The sequence below is a fragment of the Hypomesus nipponensis genome, chromosome 28 (assembly GCF_054491055.1).
Source record: "Hypomesus nipponensis isolate SF chromosome 28, ASM5449105v1, whole genome shotgun sequence".
Taxonomy (NCBI): Eukaryota; Metazoa; Chordata; class Actinopteri; order Osmeriformes; family Osmeridae; genus Hypomesus; species Hypomesus nipponensis.
In genome coordinates this window covers 10,111,275-10,122,500 of record NC_140388.1, presented here as the reverse complement: position 1 = coordinate 10,122,500, position 11,226 = coordinate 10,111,275, and the positions used below count along the sequence as shown (strand labels likewise).

Here is an 11,226-nt window from a genome sequence, read left to right as displayed (position 1 = left end):
GAGCCTCACTGCGAGGGCGGTCGAGACCCATATGAATGTGATCTGTTTTATCCCCCCGTCCACAGTGGAGGTCCAGTCCTAATTCTGGTGCAGCTGGAGAGGGAGGAGGAGGTGACTGGTCCGGTCATCGCCCCACTGTTCCCTCAGGTAACCGTTTTCCACCGAGTTCCAGCACATTCGATCTGTTGAGCAAAGCCCTCAGATGCAGAGTCCCGGGCTGTTCTATCAGCCAACCGGCAAGTCGGTTGCATGTTTTGTTCTGACGCCTCGGGTGTTCTCGGTGTGTTACAGAAACGTGAGGAGGGCTGGTGGGTTGTGATTGGAGATCCCAAGTCTAACAGCCTGATCTCTATCAAGAGGCTCACCCTGCAGCAGAAGGCCAAGGTCGGTTATCCTCCCCAGACAGGCGCCCGCATGCTTCAACACTCCAGACATGTATACACAAACAAGAAACTAAAAGCTGACTACCCCAAGTGCTTGGTCTAACCCTTCATGTTGTTCCATGTGTCGCAGGTGAAACTGGACTTTGTGGCGCCCGTGTTGGGTGTCCATAACTACACGCTGTACTTCATGAGCGACGCCTACATGGGCTGCGATCAGGAGTACAAGTTCAGCGTGGACGTGAAGGAGGCCGACAGCGAGGGCGACAGCGACTCTGACTGAGGACACCTGGAGGCGTTCCAACTGACTTGTGACGGAAATCCTGTTTGAGAAGAGGATTCAGTGCGGGATTGGAAGTGTAGATAAGGATTTGGGTCATGTTTATTTTATGGATTTTTTTTTCTTTTTTCTTTGAGACGGTCATTATTTGGTTTTACAGTAATTGTTTTGTATGGCTATAATTGTTGAGTTTTTATTCCCAGAGTAGATCAGTGATGTGTGTACCTCCCAGTTTAGTCCATGTAAAATGCTCAACAATAGAAGACAACCATCTGGTGTACAGGAAAATGCCTGCATACTACTGTAGTGAACAAAATTAATTCAACATCCAAGTCACCAAGTCTGTGTGCTTTATCTTTTTCAACAATGATTGTTATTAGATTGGTCTAATAGAATTTTATGAAAATGTAATACCTGTCCTTTATTTGTTTTGCAATAAAAAGATCCTAAAAGTACCTTGAGCTGTTGGTCTGTTAGCACACTGCAGCTGTCACACATTAGGGAGACACCAAACACAAACTACTCTAATTGTTCTGCAGAAGCCTTTTCTAGTGTTCAAATGTATTAAAAGGTTTGTATCTTTATCGTAAAAGATGCAATTTAATGTAGCAAAGAAAGAAAAGATGCATCCTTTTAAATATGTCTAAATTCTACAGACAACCAACAGAATCTCCTGTGGCCCACTGGATAAGCACATGCATCATGCAGGCTCAAGCCCCAAACTGGCAAACTGGGTTCAAATCTTGCTCGGTACCCCATATGGAAGATCCATCCCATCCGCCGTCAAAATAAAGTGCTGTAAATCTTGGTGTTAATTAAAATGTTTTGTTTAATTTTAGGCTTTTCATTTACATGGTACCCTTAAACCAGTGAACTACCAGGGCCCCAATACCAAGACTCTCCCAACCGTGAGACAGCAGAGAAGGTCAGACACTCAAGCTTGTGCCACTAATAACAAACATTTTTGAAAATGTATCTTTTAAGTGGGCTTAGCACATGTTGTTGTATTTGTGACAAATCTTTCAATGTACTAAATTGGCATTTAGTTCACAAACTATTAAATGTACACAGGGCCAATCATGGGATCAAATTGAATTCAATACAAAATCAGACATGGGAGGCGGGAACCCAAAGACTACATTTCCCATGATCAGTTAGCTTAAATGGTTAAATCCTCACCTCGACTCAACAATGCAGGTAATCACAACAGAAACAACACTCAGCATCACTTCTGAAGGCATCTTAAAACGGAAAGGGGGTCGATCCTGTACTGTTACACCCCTTTCCCTGGCCGGTGAGTTCCAGGGCAGGTCTCAGGCCTCTGCCTGGTATCTCCACATGGCTATCTCTCCGTTGTCGCTGCAGGACACCAGCAGGCCTGGCTCCTTGGGGTGCCAGGTCACACAGTTGACATCCTGGTTGTGGGCCCGGGCTACGTGGGCCGACAGGGAGAACTCGGGCTGCTCCGGGTCTGATGTCACTTCCTCCTTGAACACGCGCACGCCATCATCACCGCAGGCAGTCGCCAGGGCGGCCGTCAGCGGACACCTGGGGAGGGAGGAGAGAGAGAGAGCTGCTGAGTTCATATTCACATCTGTATTCATTTAGCCGACGATTTGATCCAAAACATCAAAAGTACAGTTGACAATCAACAATCAAAAGGACATGATTCAAACAGTAATTTGGCAGTTCCAGTCAGTATTCAACCAGGCAGTGCAAAGATGACATCTCAACTACCAGGCAAGAGTGCAACAATAAAATGTTACCTACAATATTACATAGTACAGTGCAACGAAACAACAGCATGTCCGTTCAACATGGGAGGCATAGGAGACGGGGATTTGTAAGACCCACGTTTAAGCTTCTAAAACGTTTGTGAGGTAAGAAGGTGTCACTCACCATGCCACGTCGTACACAGCTCGCGCATGGAACCCCGACAGGGTGCAAACACACTTCCACGAGGCGCCTGCACTCGTACTACCATCTCCTGTAAAACACCCCAACCAGCTGACATCATGCCCTAACCCAGTGGTTCTCAACCCTGGTCCTCAAGTACCCCTGTCCTGCATGTTTAGATGTTTCCCTGCTCCAACACACCTGATTCAAATGAATGGGTCATTATCTATTTATACAGAAGCCTGCTAACGAACATTCATTTGAATCAGGTGTGTTGGAACAGGGAAATATCTAAAACATGCAGGACAGGGGGGTACTTGAGGACCACGGTTGAGAACCACTGCCCTAACCAGCCAACGAGTCACTGACACATGGCACTGTAACCCCACATCCAGTCCCTCAAACATGGCTGCCAGCTCACCTTGCCCCTCCCCTGGCGGACTCTCCTTCCAGATCTTCACGGTGCGGTCATCGCTGCACGAGGCCAGCCTCTGACCACTGGGGTCAAAGCTCAGACTCCACACGGTGGAGGTGTGGCCCTCCAGGGTGGCCGCGCACTCCCAGTCGTCGTCCTCCTCCTTGTGGATGCACACGGTGTTGTCGTAGCTGGCAGACGCCAGGAGCTTTGTGGAAAAGAGAGAGAGAGTGAGAGGATACTTAGCACACTTTAGCTGTTGTGCCGGAAGCTCTTTTCTTGAATGTCAACAAACAAGATCAACACACCACTTTAGTTTTGGTGGTTGTTGCTTGAAAAAGGTAGAAAAGGTGTAACAAGCACCATCTATGTATAGTTAATGAAGTTATACCTCCCGGTTAGGGTGCCAGACCACATGCTTGACGTCCTGAGTGTGGGAGTTCACCACACTGACACACTCATATTCATCCTCCTCATCCACTGAGCCAAACAGAAGAAGCAGAGCTGGTTTGAATTCATACAGTGCTGTGCATACAAAGCATCAGAACAAATGAAATGTGTCGTTTTGCAGCCAGTAGATATGTCTCTCACTGGATGTTGAGGTATATGTGCCAATAGCTATGACTTTGAGATTGTTGTGATTGAATGACTTCAAAATGTATGCCTCACCTTCCCAGATCCAGACACTCTTGTCTCTGCTGCACGTGGCTAACAGGTTCCCAGACGGAGCCCAGGACACACACTTGACCTCGTTCTCATGCCCCTCCAACACAGTCAAGCACTGGAAGGCACGAATACATGCAATGTTCTCATTAGCGTGGACATAGGCCTTCATAATAAACGTTTATGCTGTTTAACCAAAGGTTGAATTGTGGACAGCTATTTTTTTCACCTCAAAATCGTCATTTTTCTTCTTCCAGATAGAGGTGGTTGCGTCGAAGCTGGCGGAGGCAAGGTAGTTACCACAGGGCGACCAAGCCACCTTTCTGACTGTGCGCTGGTGTCCATCCTGAAGCACCGTCTTGCATTCCCAAGAGTCGCCTTATGCGGGCACAAATAAGGGGAACAGTTTCACTTGTCATTTCGGGTCACTGACACTTGGCTCACGTCTTCATACAATAAAATATTTGCCGACCTTCTTTCCCCCAAATTCGAATGGCCCGGTCACCACCGCAAGAGGCTAGCAAAGTGCCCTTTGGATTCCATGCAACATACCAACAGCGCGAATCCGGATGGGCGTTGAATTTGTGAATTAGGGATAATGTATCTTTCATATCTGTCTTAAAATGCTGTCTAGCTACTGTAGTTAGACAAAGTCAGAGCTGATAGCAAGCCAGGCAAAATATGCTGCAAATACAGGTACAATAAGTTACGTTCAACTTAATAACAATGAAATCATAACGACACGAATAGTACAACTGATATTTCTAATTAATCCAAATTAATAATCCAAATTAAGACTTTATGTCTTATGTCAACGCTGGATTCACAACTTCCTGCTTTGATTCTTCTTTTACTCCTTTCGGTGTGGGATAAGAACTACATCGGCGGTACAAAGAAACACGGCAGCGGGAGCGCCTGATCCCCGGTGGATGGCAGTATTTTTGTACAAAACTACAACGAAAGAAGAAGGAAGATGAACAAGGAAGTACAGGAAGCTAACCGAGGGCTTTTGTTTTGTTTCTAGTGTCCGATGCATAAGGAGTTCTCATTTTGTATTGAACCGCAGTGTTGAAACTCTAATATTATGTTAAACTGATCATGGATGATAGGTAATTTTTTTAGTTCGTTTCATCAAGTTAGCGTGTGTTCTGGCAACATCGTATATATTTATTTCAGAAAAAGCTAGACAGGCCCAGCTGGAAAGCTAAGTTAACTAGCAAGGCTAGCTTTTGTTCCATTTTTGACACAGCTGTCTGATGTTTGCGTCTTTTTAGATCTCTCACGATTGTACATTGTTAACGTTTATCTAGCAAACGTTAATCGCTGTATGCCATTCAAATAAACGATTTCGTCTGAGTGACTGTTCTACTTTCGAGTGCCGCAATACATTAACTGGCGGAGGAGGATTGTCTAAAGCTATCGGACCTTAGCTAACAAAGCGGAATTCCATACTTGACGATAACTATAAACTTGGTTTAGTAAAAGAGGTGATTGGATGACAATGTACGCACCACCGGGAACCACTGTCCCTGGAAACCGGCGAAGACGAGCGGGTACCACACTGCCCAAACAACCGGAGCGGAGCCTGGCATCTGCGCTACCCGGTGCTCTGTCGATCACGGCTCTGTGTACGGCCCTGGCCGAACCGGCTTGGCTGCGAGTCCATGGGGGTACGTGCCCCAGACAAGAACTTGGTGTGGCAGATGTCCTGGGATACACCGACCCTAAACTCCTGGAAGGTTAGTATCATAAACATCAACGACTTCTCACATCCGTCCAGACCTCAACCATTGGAGTGACTCATAGTTATTCTGGTTTTCCTATTTTTCAGATTATTGCGTGAACTCTCAGACCATCTTACTGCTGAGGGTCATAGCGGCCTTCTGTTTCCTGGGCATACTGTGCAGCCTGACAGCTTTTCTGTTGGACGTGTTTGGGCCCAAGCACCCTGCCCTCAAGATCACCCGTCGATATGCGTTTGCCCACATCCTCACAGGTATGGACGGTTGTCAATGTAATATTTTCCTTTAGAAGAACATCCCTAGCGATGTACAGGGTGGTATTTGAACTTCCTCATGATTGGTAGTCAAATAATCTTCACCCACTCACCCAAACCTATTACTGTTTTCGATGCAAATATAAACGCCCGCTAACTCATGTGCTCTCTCTCTCTGCCCCTTAGTGCTGCAGTGCGCCACGGTCATTGGGTTCTGCTACTGGGCATCGGAGCTCATCCTGTCTCTTCAGCAGCAGCACAAGAAGTATCATGGCTCCCTGATCTACGTCACCTTCGCCATCAGCTTCTACCTGGTGGCCGGCGCCGGCGGAGCCTCCATCCTGGCCACGGCGGCCAACCTCCTGCGGCATTACCCCACCGAGGAGGAGGAGCAGGCCCTGGAGCTGCTGTCTGAAATGGAGGAGAGCAGCGAGACGTATCCTACCGATTATGACATTGCCAACCAGTTCCAACCACCGCCTGCATACACGCCTTGATGTAGTCTGGTGTGGCCTCGTCTCGCTGTGTCTCTCTTTCACCCAAGCTTCTCTTATCTGCACCACTACTGGCCTCTCATCAAACATGTATCTATGGCAACCCGGTCCAGTAACTCTACCAAATGGATGTCCGGAAAATTCTCTTCTTTCCATAATCAAAACACAATGAACTCAATTATTTCTCAACTGTTGGTGCTTGTATGCATGAAAGCTTTCTTCTTTGTGGTGGCAGAATTTCTTTTTGTTTTCCACAACTGAAGCTTTTGAGTTTCAGTGAGCTGCATGTGAATGGCAACTGGGGTTTGGTCCTTACATGTAAAGCAAGCTTAATTACATTGGGCGTTGTTTCATGCTTTGCTGTACGAAACGAGTCTTCAGGTTTACTGACAAGTAGTGGTGTAACAGTCCTCGTGCTCTAAAACAGTGGGAAAGTCACGACTTGACAAATGCCAAATTTTGAACAAAGTATGGGTGAATGAGTACAGTGTTTGGCCCTTTTGTTTGGTATGTTGAATTGCTACAGATCAACATGCTTCATTTATTATTAATTTGATGGTGGTCGTTAATACTGTACTATTTAACTTTTTAATCAGTGAAAACAACAGTACCAAGACTACACTTACAGTTTTTTTTTTTTTTTTACATTTATGTTCATTTAAATTTACCCTTATTTATTAAATGATTATCCCCAGTGTGGTATATAGACAACACTTTTTCCATTTGCTGTGTGTAAGTTGTTTCCAGTTTAAAATGAGATTTGATTTAGAATGGAACCTTAACAAAAAAAGTTTACCCGATTATAAGAACATTTTAAAATTGTCTCAGTGGTAAGGAGTGATAGTTAAACAAATATAGTCATCTTCTCTAAATTTATTTGGCTGACGTATAGGTCAAATCTCCATTTGAATGGCGACTCTTGTTTGTACACTGTAAGCAGTGTTCTCTGTGTAGTCTCATCTGATTCTCCAGATCGTGGATGTGATTGTTTATCATTTTGGACACATTTTACACACACACAGACACCACAAGTTGGGAATTTGGCCATATTCTAGATTTTTTTGTATGTGATTAATGTAATTGTAAATGTAGCTGACCATTATTCCTCTTGTAAATTTCATATCTTCATTTGTATTTCCCCCTCAATTTGTTGCTAAACTTACTAAGTGTGTGGAGAATGTGTATTGTAAAATATTGTGCACTGTTTATATATAAAGCTGCTCATGTTGGAAATAATAAAACAAAAAAAAAGAAATGCCCTGAATTGGCTTGGTTTCCTTTTTTTTACACAAAAAACGTAATTACACACCAGCATCAGAAAACTGGTGTCTGTCCTGATGCGTTTGTCGAGAACACGAGGGTGCCTCTTAAAAGGATGTGTCAGTTGATTTGGCAGCAAATCATCCCAGATTGTCACAAAATAGTTCTACCAGCTTTTTGTCAAAGAGCCAGAATCACAGACAGACGTGAAGAAACAAAGATTTTCTGAATCTCTGTCATGTCCTATGTGTTTCTCTTCAATCTTGAAATGATAATTTCCTAGGCCAGAAGCTTAGCCAATCTTAAAGCTGACCTTTAAATCCAGCAGTCTTAAGGACAATGAGTAGGTGTGAATACCTTTGAGGTTGACTCTAGCGAGATGGTCAACCTCACTAAGCTTGAAGAAAACCACAAACCAGCCTCAATGTAGCACCGTCAGCTAAATGATAGATGAGAGGACGTAACAAAACAAAACTCAAAAGTACGAGAGAAAAGTTTGTAAATGTCCTTATTACATAATATGACACACAGAAGGACTGAAGCATTTAGTAGGGGTATTCAGACCAACCGATAGGCTTTCCGGTCATGTAGGATGATCAGGGCATTATCTTAGTACTCTGCTAGACACCACATGGTATTACAGAGTAAGAGCCTTACAGTTTAATGGACTTTAAAGGGCATGTGTCGCAATCAAGACCGAGACTTTTCCCCCTTTCGAATCGAAATTATTCTACAACTCGTCTTTTCAACCTATTCAATGCCAGCGAAAACATTTTAGCATAGAAGGTCACTCTTTCTCACATAGTATTTGATTTGGACCATAAGTATGTTCACATTTTTGAAAGCTTTGTCATGATCTGAGTGCCTATCAAAAGTTTAAAAGTTCACAGTCAGCGCAGAGGAGAGGGCAGCCCTTGTTTGGTCTACAGTTCAGAGCTGGGCTTTGCCACTGGTAGCCAAATAAGATAATCAGATAAATGAGACAGGTATTCTTAGATTGGTGGTATGGAAAAGAAGAAGAGAGCCTCTAGACAGACAAAGAAGAGAGGATTCTTCCCTTCCAAGAAGTTAGCTTATGAGGTAATGTCACTATGACGTACACTATGCAAGTATATATACAGCCTCACCTGTGATAACCCTCCTGGAATTTAGCTCTCAAAGTCTGTTGAGGTGTTCACTGGCTTTCTCATCACTCTTTGAGTCAAGGGCTGAACCATGCTGGCGTCAAGGAACCTGCTCGCTAAACAGGCGTCGGCTATCCTCGCTCGTCAGCCTGTCTGCCTCGCCCACCACGGGGGAGACTGGGGCAACTGGGGGAACACCAACATAGCAGTGGTAAGAGAATGACGCTTGGTGACGTGGGTGTGTGATGGGGAGTCAGGTGGCTGAGCAGTTAGGGAATTGGGCTAGTAATCAGAAGGTTGCTGGTTCGATTCCAGGCCATGGAAAAACACTTTGTGTCCTTGGGCAAGGCACTTCATCCTACTTGCCCTGGGGAATGTCCCTGTACTTACTGTAAGTCGCTCTGGATAAGAGCATCTGCCTAATGACAAAATGTAATGTATTCAATAGAATTTCACTTTATTAAACCAGGAAGGAAATTCAAGCTGGTATTGTGATTGAAGTATATGAAGTTAAGTTGAGCTTTTGTCCTAGGTGTTCTCAGGGTGCGGCTGGTGGGATGGCACTGATATCCATGAGGCTGCTTAGTGAGTATGGTTTGGATGTGTGGAACAGTGTGCCTCTCGGGCTCTGCAGAGGTGTTTAATGCTGGAGCTCGCATTTAGTGAAAGGAGCTGGCTGGGTGTGGTTGTGAAGTGTCAAGCACACAGTCACCGTTCTAACTTCTGGGTGTTTTCAGCACCATGTACCATCTGAGCAGAAATGGGGCCCGCTTCCAGATCTTTGCTCCAAACCAACCGCAGATGAACGTCATGGATCATATGAAAATGCAACCTGCTTCTGGAGAGAACCGGTAAGTTCATAAGAGGACACAAGCGTACAGTATATTTATACATAGACATAGTAATAAATAATAGAATATACTATATTTGCCACAAATATCTCATCTAATTTGCATTACAATACGAAATAGACATAGATTGTTTTTATTGGATGCAAAATTACGGAATGAAACCTCACATTTGAGGAATCGATACCATCTGATAGCTTCACATTTTAGTGCATGCATTTTAAACCCTCTCTAGGTTAGGACTGGCATTAAAAGTGCTTCAACGTCTTCTGTTCCCACCTCTCAGGAACATGATGATGGAGTCCTCTCGCTTCAGCCACGGACAGGGAACCATGCAGATGCACGATCTCTCCAAGCTGGACGTCAACAGCTTCGATGCGGTCATCTTCCCCGGAGGTCACGGCATCACCAAGAACCTGTGAGAGAGAGGGATGGAGATAGAAAGGGGGAGGGAGATGAATAAAGACAGAGAAAGAGAGATTTCTGAAACTAGAGGTGGTACAGTGAACATAGAGACATTTCCCTCTGAATACAAACTCATCCAGAAATATTATTCAAAGTCAAGGTGTCGTGGCTTTGTCCACATCCGTTAGAACTTTCTACATTTCTCTTCTAGATCCACCTTCATGAAGGAAGGTAAAGACTGTAAGCTCCACAACGACGTGGAGAGAGTACTCAAAGAGTTCCACCGCTCTCGCAAGCCTATTGGGTATGTAGCTCCAACTATACACCAGCATTACCACAGTCATGCAGAGTTCAGAAACATTTGCACAAATTACTTCCTCCATATTTCGTTTGAATCGCTTGCATGTTTTAAATACCTGGTGTTCTGTTTGGTATGCGGGTGCCGAAGTCACGCAGGTGGTTCCTCCTTCACAAACCTGAGGGTTTTGATAGGGTCCATCTTTTATAAAGCCTGCTTTGGCCAACTATGCCTCTAAGAATCTAGTAACGTGATGCGGCAGATTGTCGGTATTTATATTCACGGGTGAGTTTAACCCATTAACCTCGGTATTATCCTGTCTGTTTCAGTCTGTCTAGCATGGCCCCTGTGCTAGCCTGCCGTGTGCTGCCCAGTTTGGAGGTCACGATGGGCTATGAGAAGGACGAGAAAAGCCGCTGGGGCCACTGGCCGAACACCACCATGGTCCAGGTTGTGAAGAGCATGGGCGCACGCCACAATGTCAGGGAGCCTTACATATCCTTTCAGTAACTTGGACTCACCCAGACAGCAAATTCCACTGTGACCACAAATTACTCAGAGCACTGGACGATTAAGCATATGACACTCGAATCGAATTGTCACACGGTTGTACAATGAGTGACTGTACTTACACTAGAGAGTTGCGTGGACTATTTTATATGATAAGTTTAGGCCATCCGACTGATTTCTGACTTCATGCGGACGGCGCTCAGCTCTCATCCATCCAACTGCCAGCGTCTCCCGCGATGAATTGCATACAAATGACATACATTCTGCTTTCACGCCTTCCTGATGAGCTAGACGCTCCTTTTGATACCTTTGTTATTTAGATTACCCTGCGTTGACCTTAACCGATGACATCACGAGGCCTTTGTTGACGAGAAGAACAAAGTTATCAGCACCCCGACCTTTATGTGGGAGACAGACTACCACTACCATTACATCTTCGATGGGATCGGTAACATGGTCAAGCATGTCATGCGCATGACAGCCAAGTGAGCTGTGGTGAGCCTGTAAACAGACTCCTGGAAGTTGATGGTAGGATGACCTGTATGATTCCATAACTTACATGACGCCTAATAAAAACAACGTGAACGTAAATCTGTTCCAGGATTCTAAATGTTTCTGGGGTCCATGATGGAATACCAAACCATGTTCATGTTGTTG

General features: G+C 44.8%; 4 protein-coding genes and 1 long non-coding RNA gene across 7 annotated transcripts in view; 3 read left to right on the top strand and 2 right to left on the bottom strand.

The window, feature by feature from the left end:
* The window catches only part of snrnp200 (small nuclear ribonucleoprotein 200 (U5)), a 15,516-nt gene extending 14,401 nt beyond the window's left edge, over positions 1–1,115 (top strand). The window contains exons 42-44 of the mRNA XM_084694500.1: positions 66–147; positions 292–384; positions 514–1,115. Coding sequence (XP_084550626.1) covers positions 66–147; positions 292–384; positions 514–663 — 325 coding nt within the window. The 3' untranslated portion in view covers positions 664–1,115. The remainder of the gene's footprint in view (positions 1–65; positions 148–291; positions 385–513) is intronic.
* A 354-nt stretch (positions 1,116–1,469) lies between these two features.
* Positions 1,470–4,492, bottom strand: ciao1 (cytosolic iron-sulfur assembly component 1). The gene is made up of 7 exons (XM_084694501.1): positions 4,107–4,492; positions 3,864–4,012; positions 3,641–3,752; positions 3,363–3,451; positions 2,978–3,179; positions 2,560–2,647; positions 1,470–2,208 (listed from the first exon to the last, which is right to left on the bottom strand). Exons 1-7 carry the CDS (start codon positions 4,243–4,245, stop codon positions 1,974–1,976), a joined length of 1,014 nt encoding a protein of 337 aa, XP_084550627.1. The 5' UTR covers positions 4,246–4,492; the 3' UTR covers positions 1,470–1,973.
* Positions 4,493–4,513: 21 nt separating this feature from the next.
* tmem127 (transmembrane protein 127) lies at positions 4,514–7,388 on the top strand. Its single transcript, XM_084694502.1, has 3 exons — positions 4,514–5,373; positions 5,466–5,630; positions 5,817–7,388. Exons 1-3 carry the CDS (start codon positions 5,130–5,132, stop codon positions 6,125–6,127), a joined length of 720 nt encoding a protein of 239 aa, XP_084550628.1. The 5' UTR covers positions 4,514–5,129; the 3' UTR covers positions 6,128–7,388.
* Positions 7,389–8,527: 1,139 nt separating this feature from the next.
* On the top strand, positions 8,528–11,127 carry gatd3l (glutamine amidotransferase class 1 domain containing 3, like). 2 transcript variants are annotated; one of them, XM_084694918.1, is made up of 7 exons: positions 8,528–8,719; positions 9,041–9,093; positions 9,246–9,359; positions 9,643–9,774; positions 9,973–10,065; positions 10,389–10,547; positions 10,917–11,127. In XM_084694918.1, the coding sequence occupies exons 1-7, from the start codon at positions 8,600–8,602 to the stop codon at positions 11,056–11,058; spliced, it is 813 nt and encodes a 270-aa protein (XP_084551044.1). In that variant the 5' UTR covers positions 8,528–8,599; the 3' UTR covers positions 11,059–11,127. The 2 variants fall into 2 exon arrangements, with proteins under 2 accessions (XP_084551044.1, XP_084551043.1); XM_084694917.1 differs by having other exon boundaries at positions 10,389–10,554; positions 10,924–11,127.
* On the bottom strand, positions 8,633–11,002 carry LOC146219970 (uncharacterized). 2 transcript variants are annotated; one of them, XR_014751038.1, is made up of 3 exons: positions 10,692–11,002; positions 9,636–9,772; positions 8,633–9,346 (listed from the first exon to the last, which is right to left on the bottom strand). It is a non-coding gene; the product is annotated as an uncharacterized LOC146219970 (long non-coding RNA). The 2 variants fall into 2 exon arrangements; XR_014751039.1 differs by having other exon boundaries at positions 8,633–9,343.
* Positions 11,128–11,226: the final 99 nt, after the last annotated feature.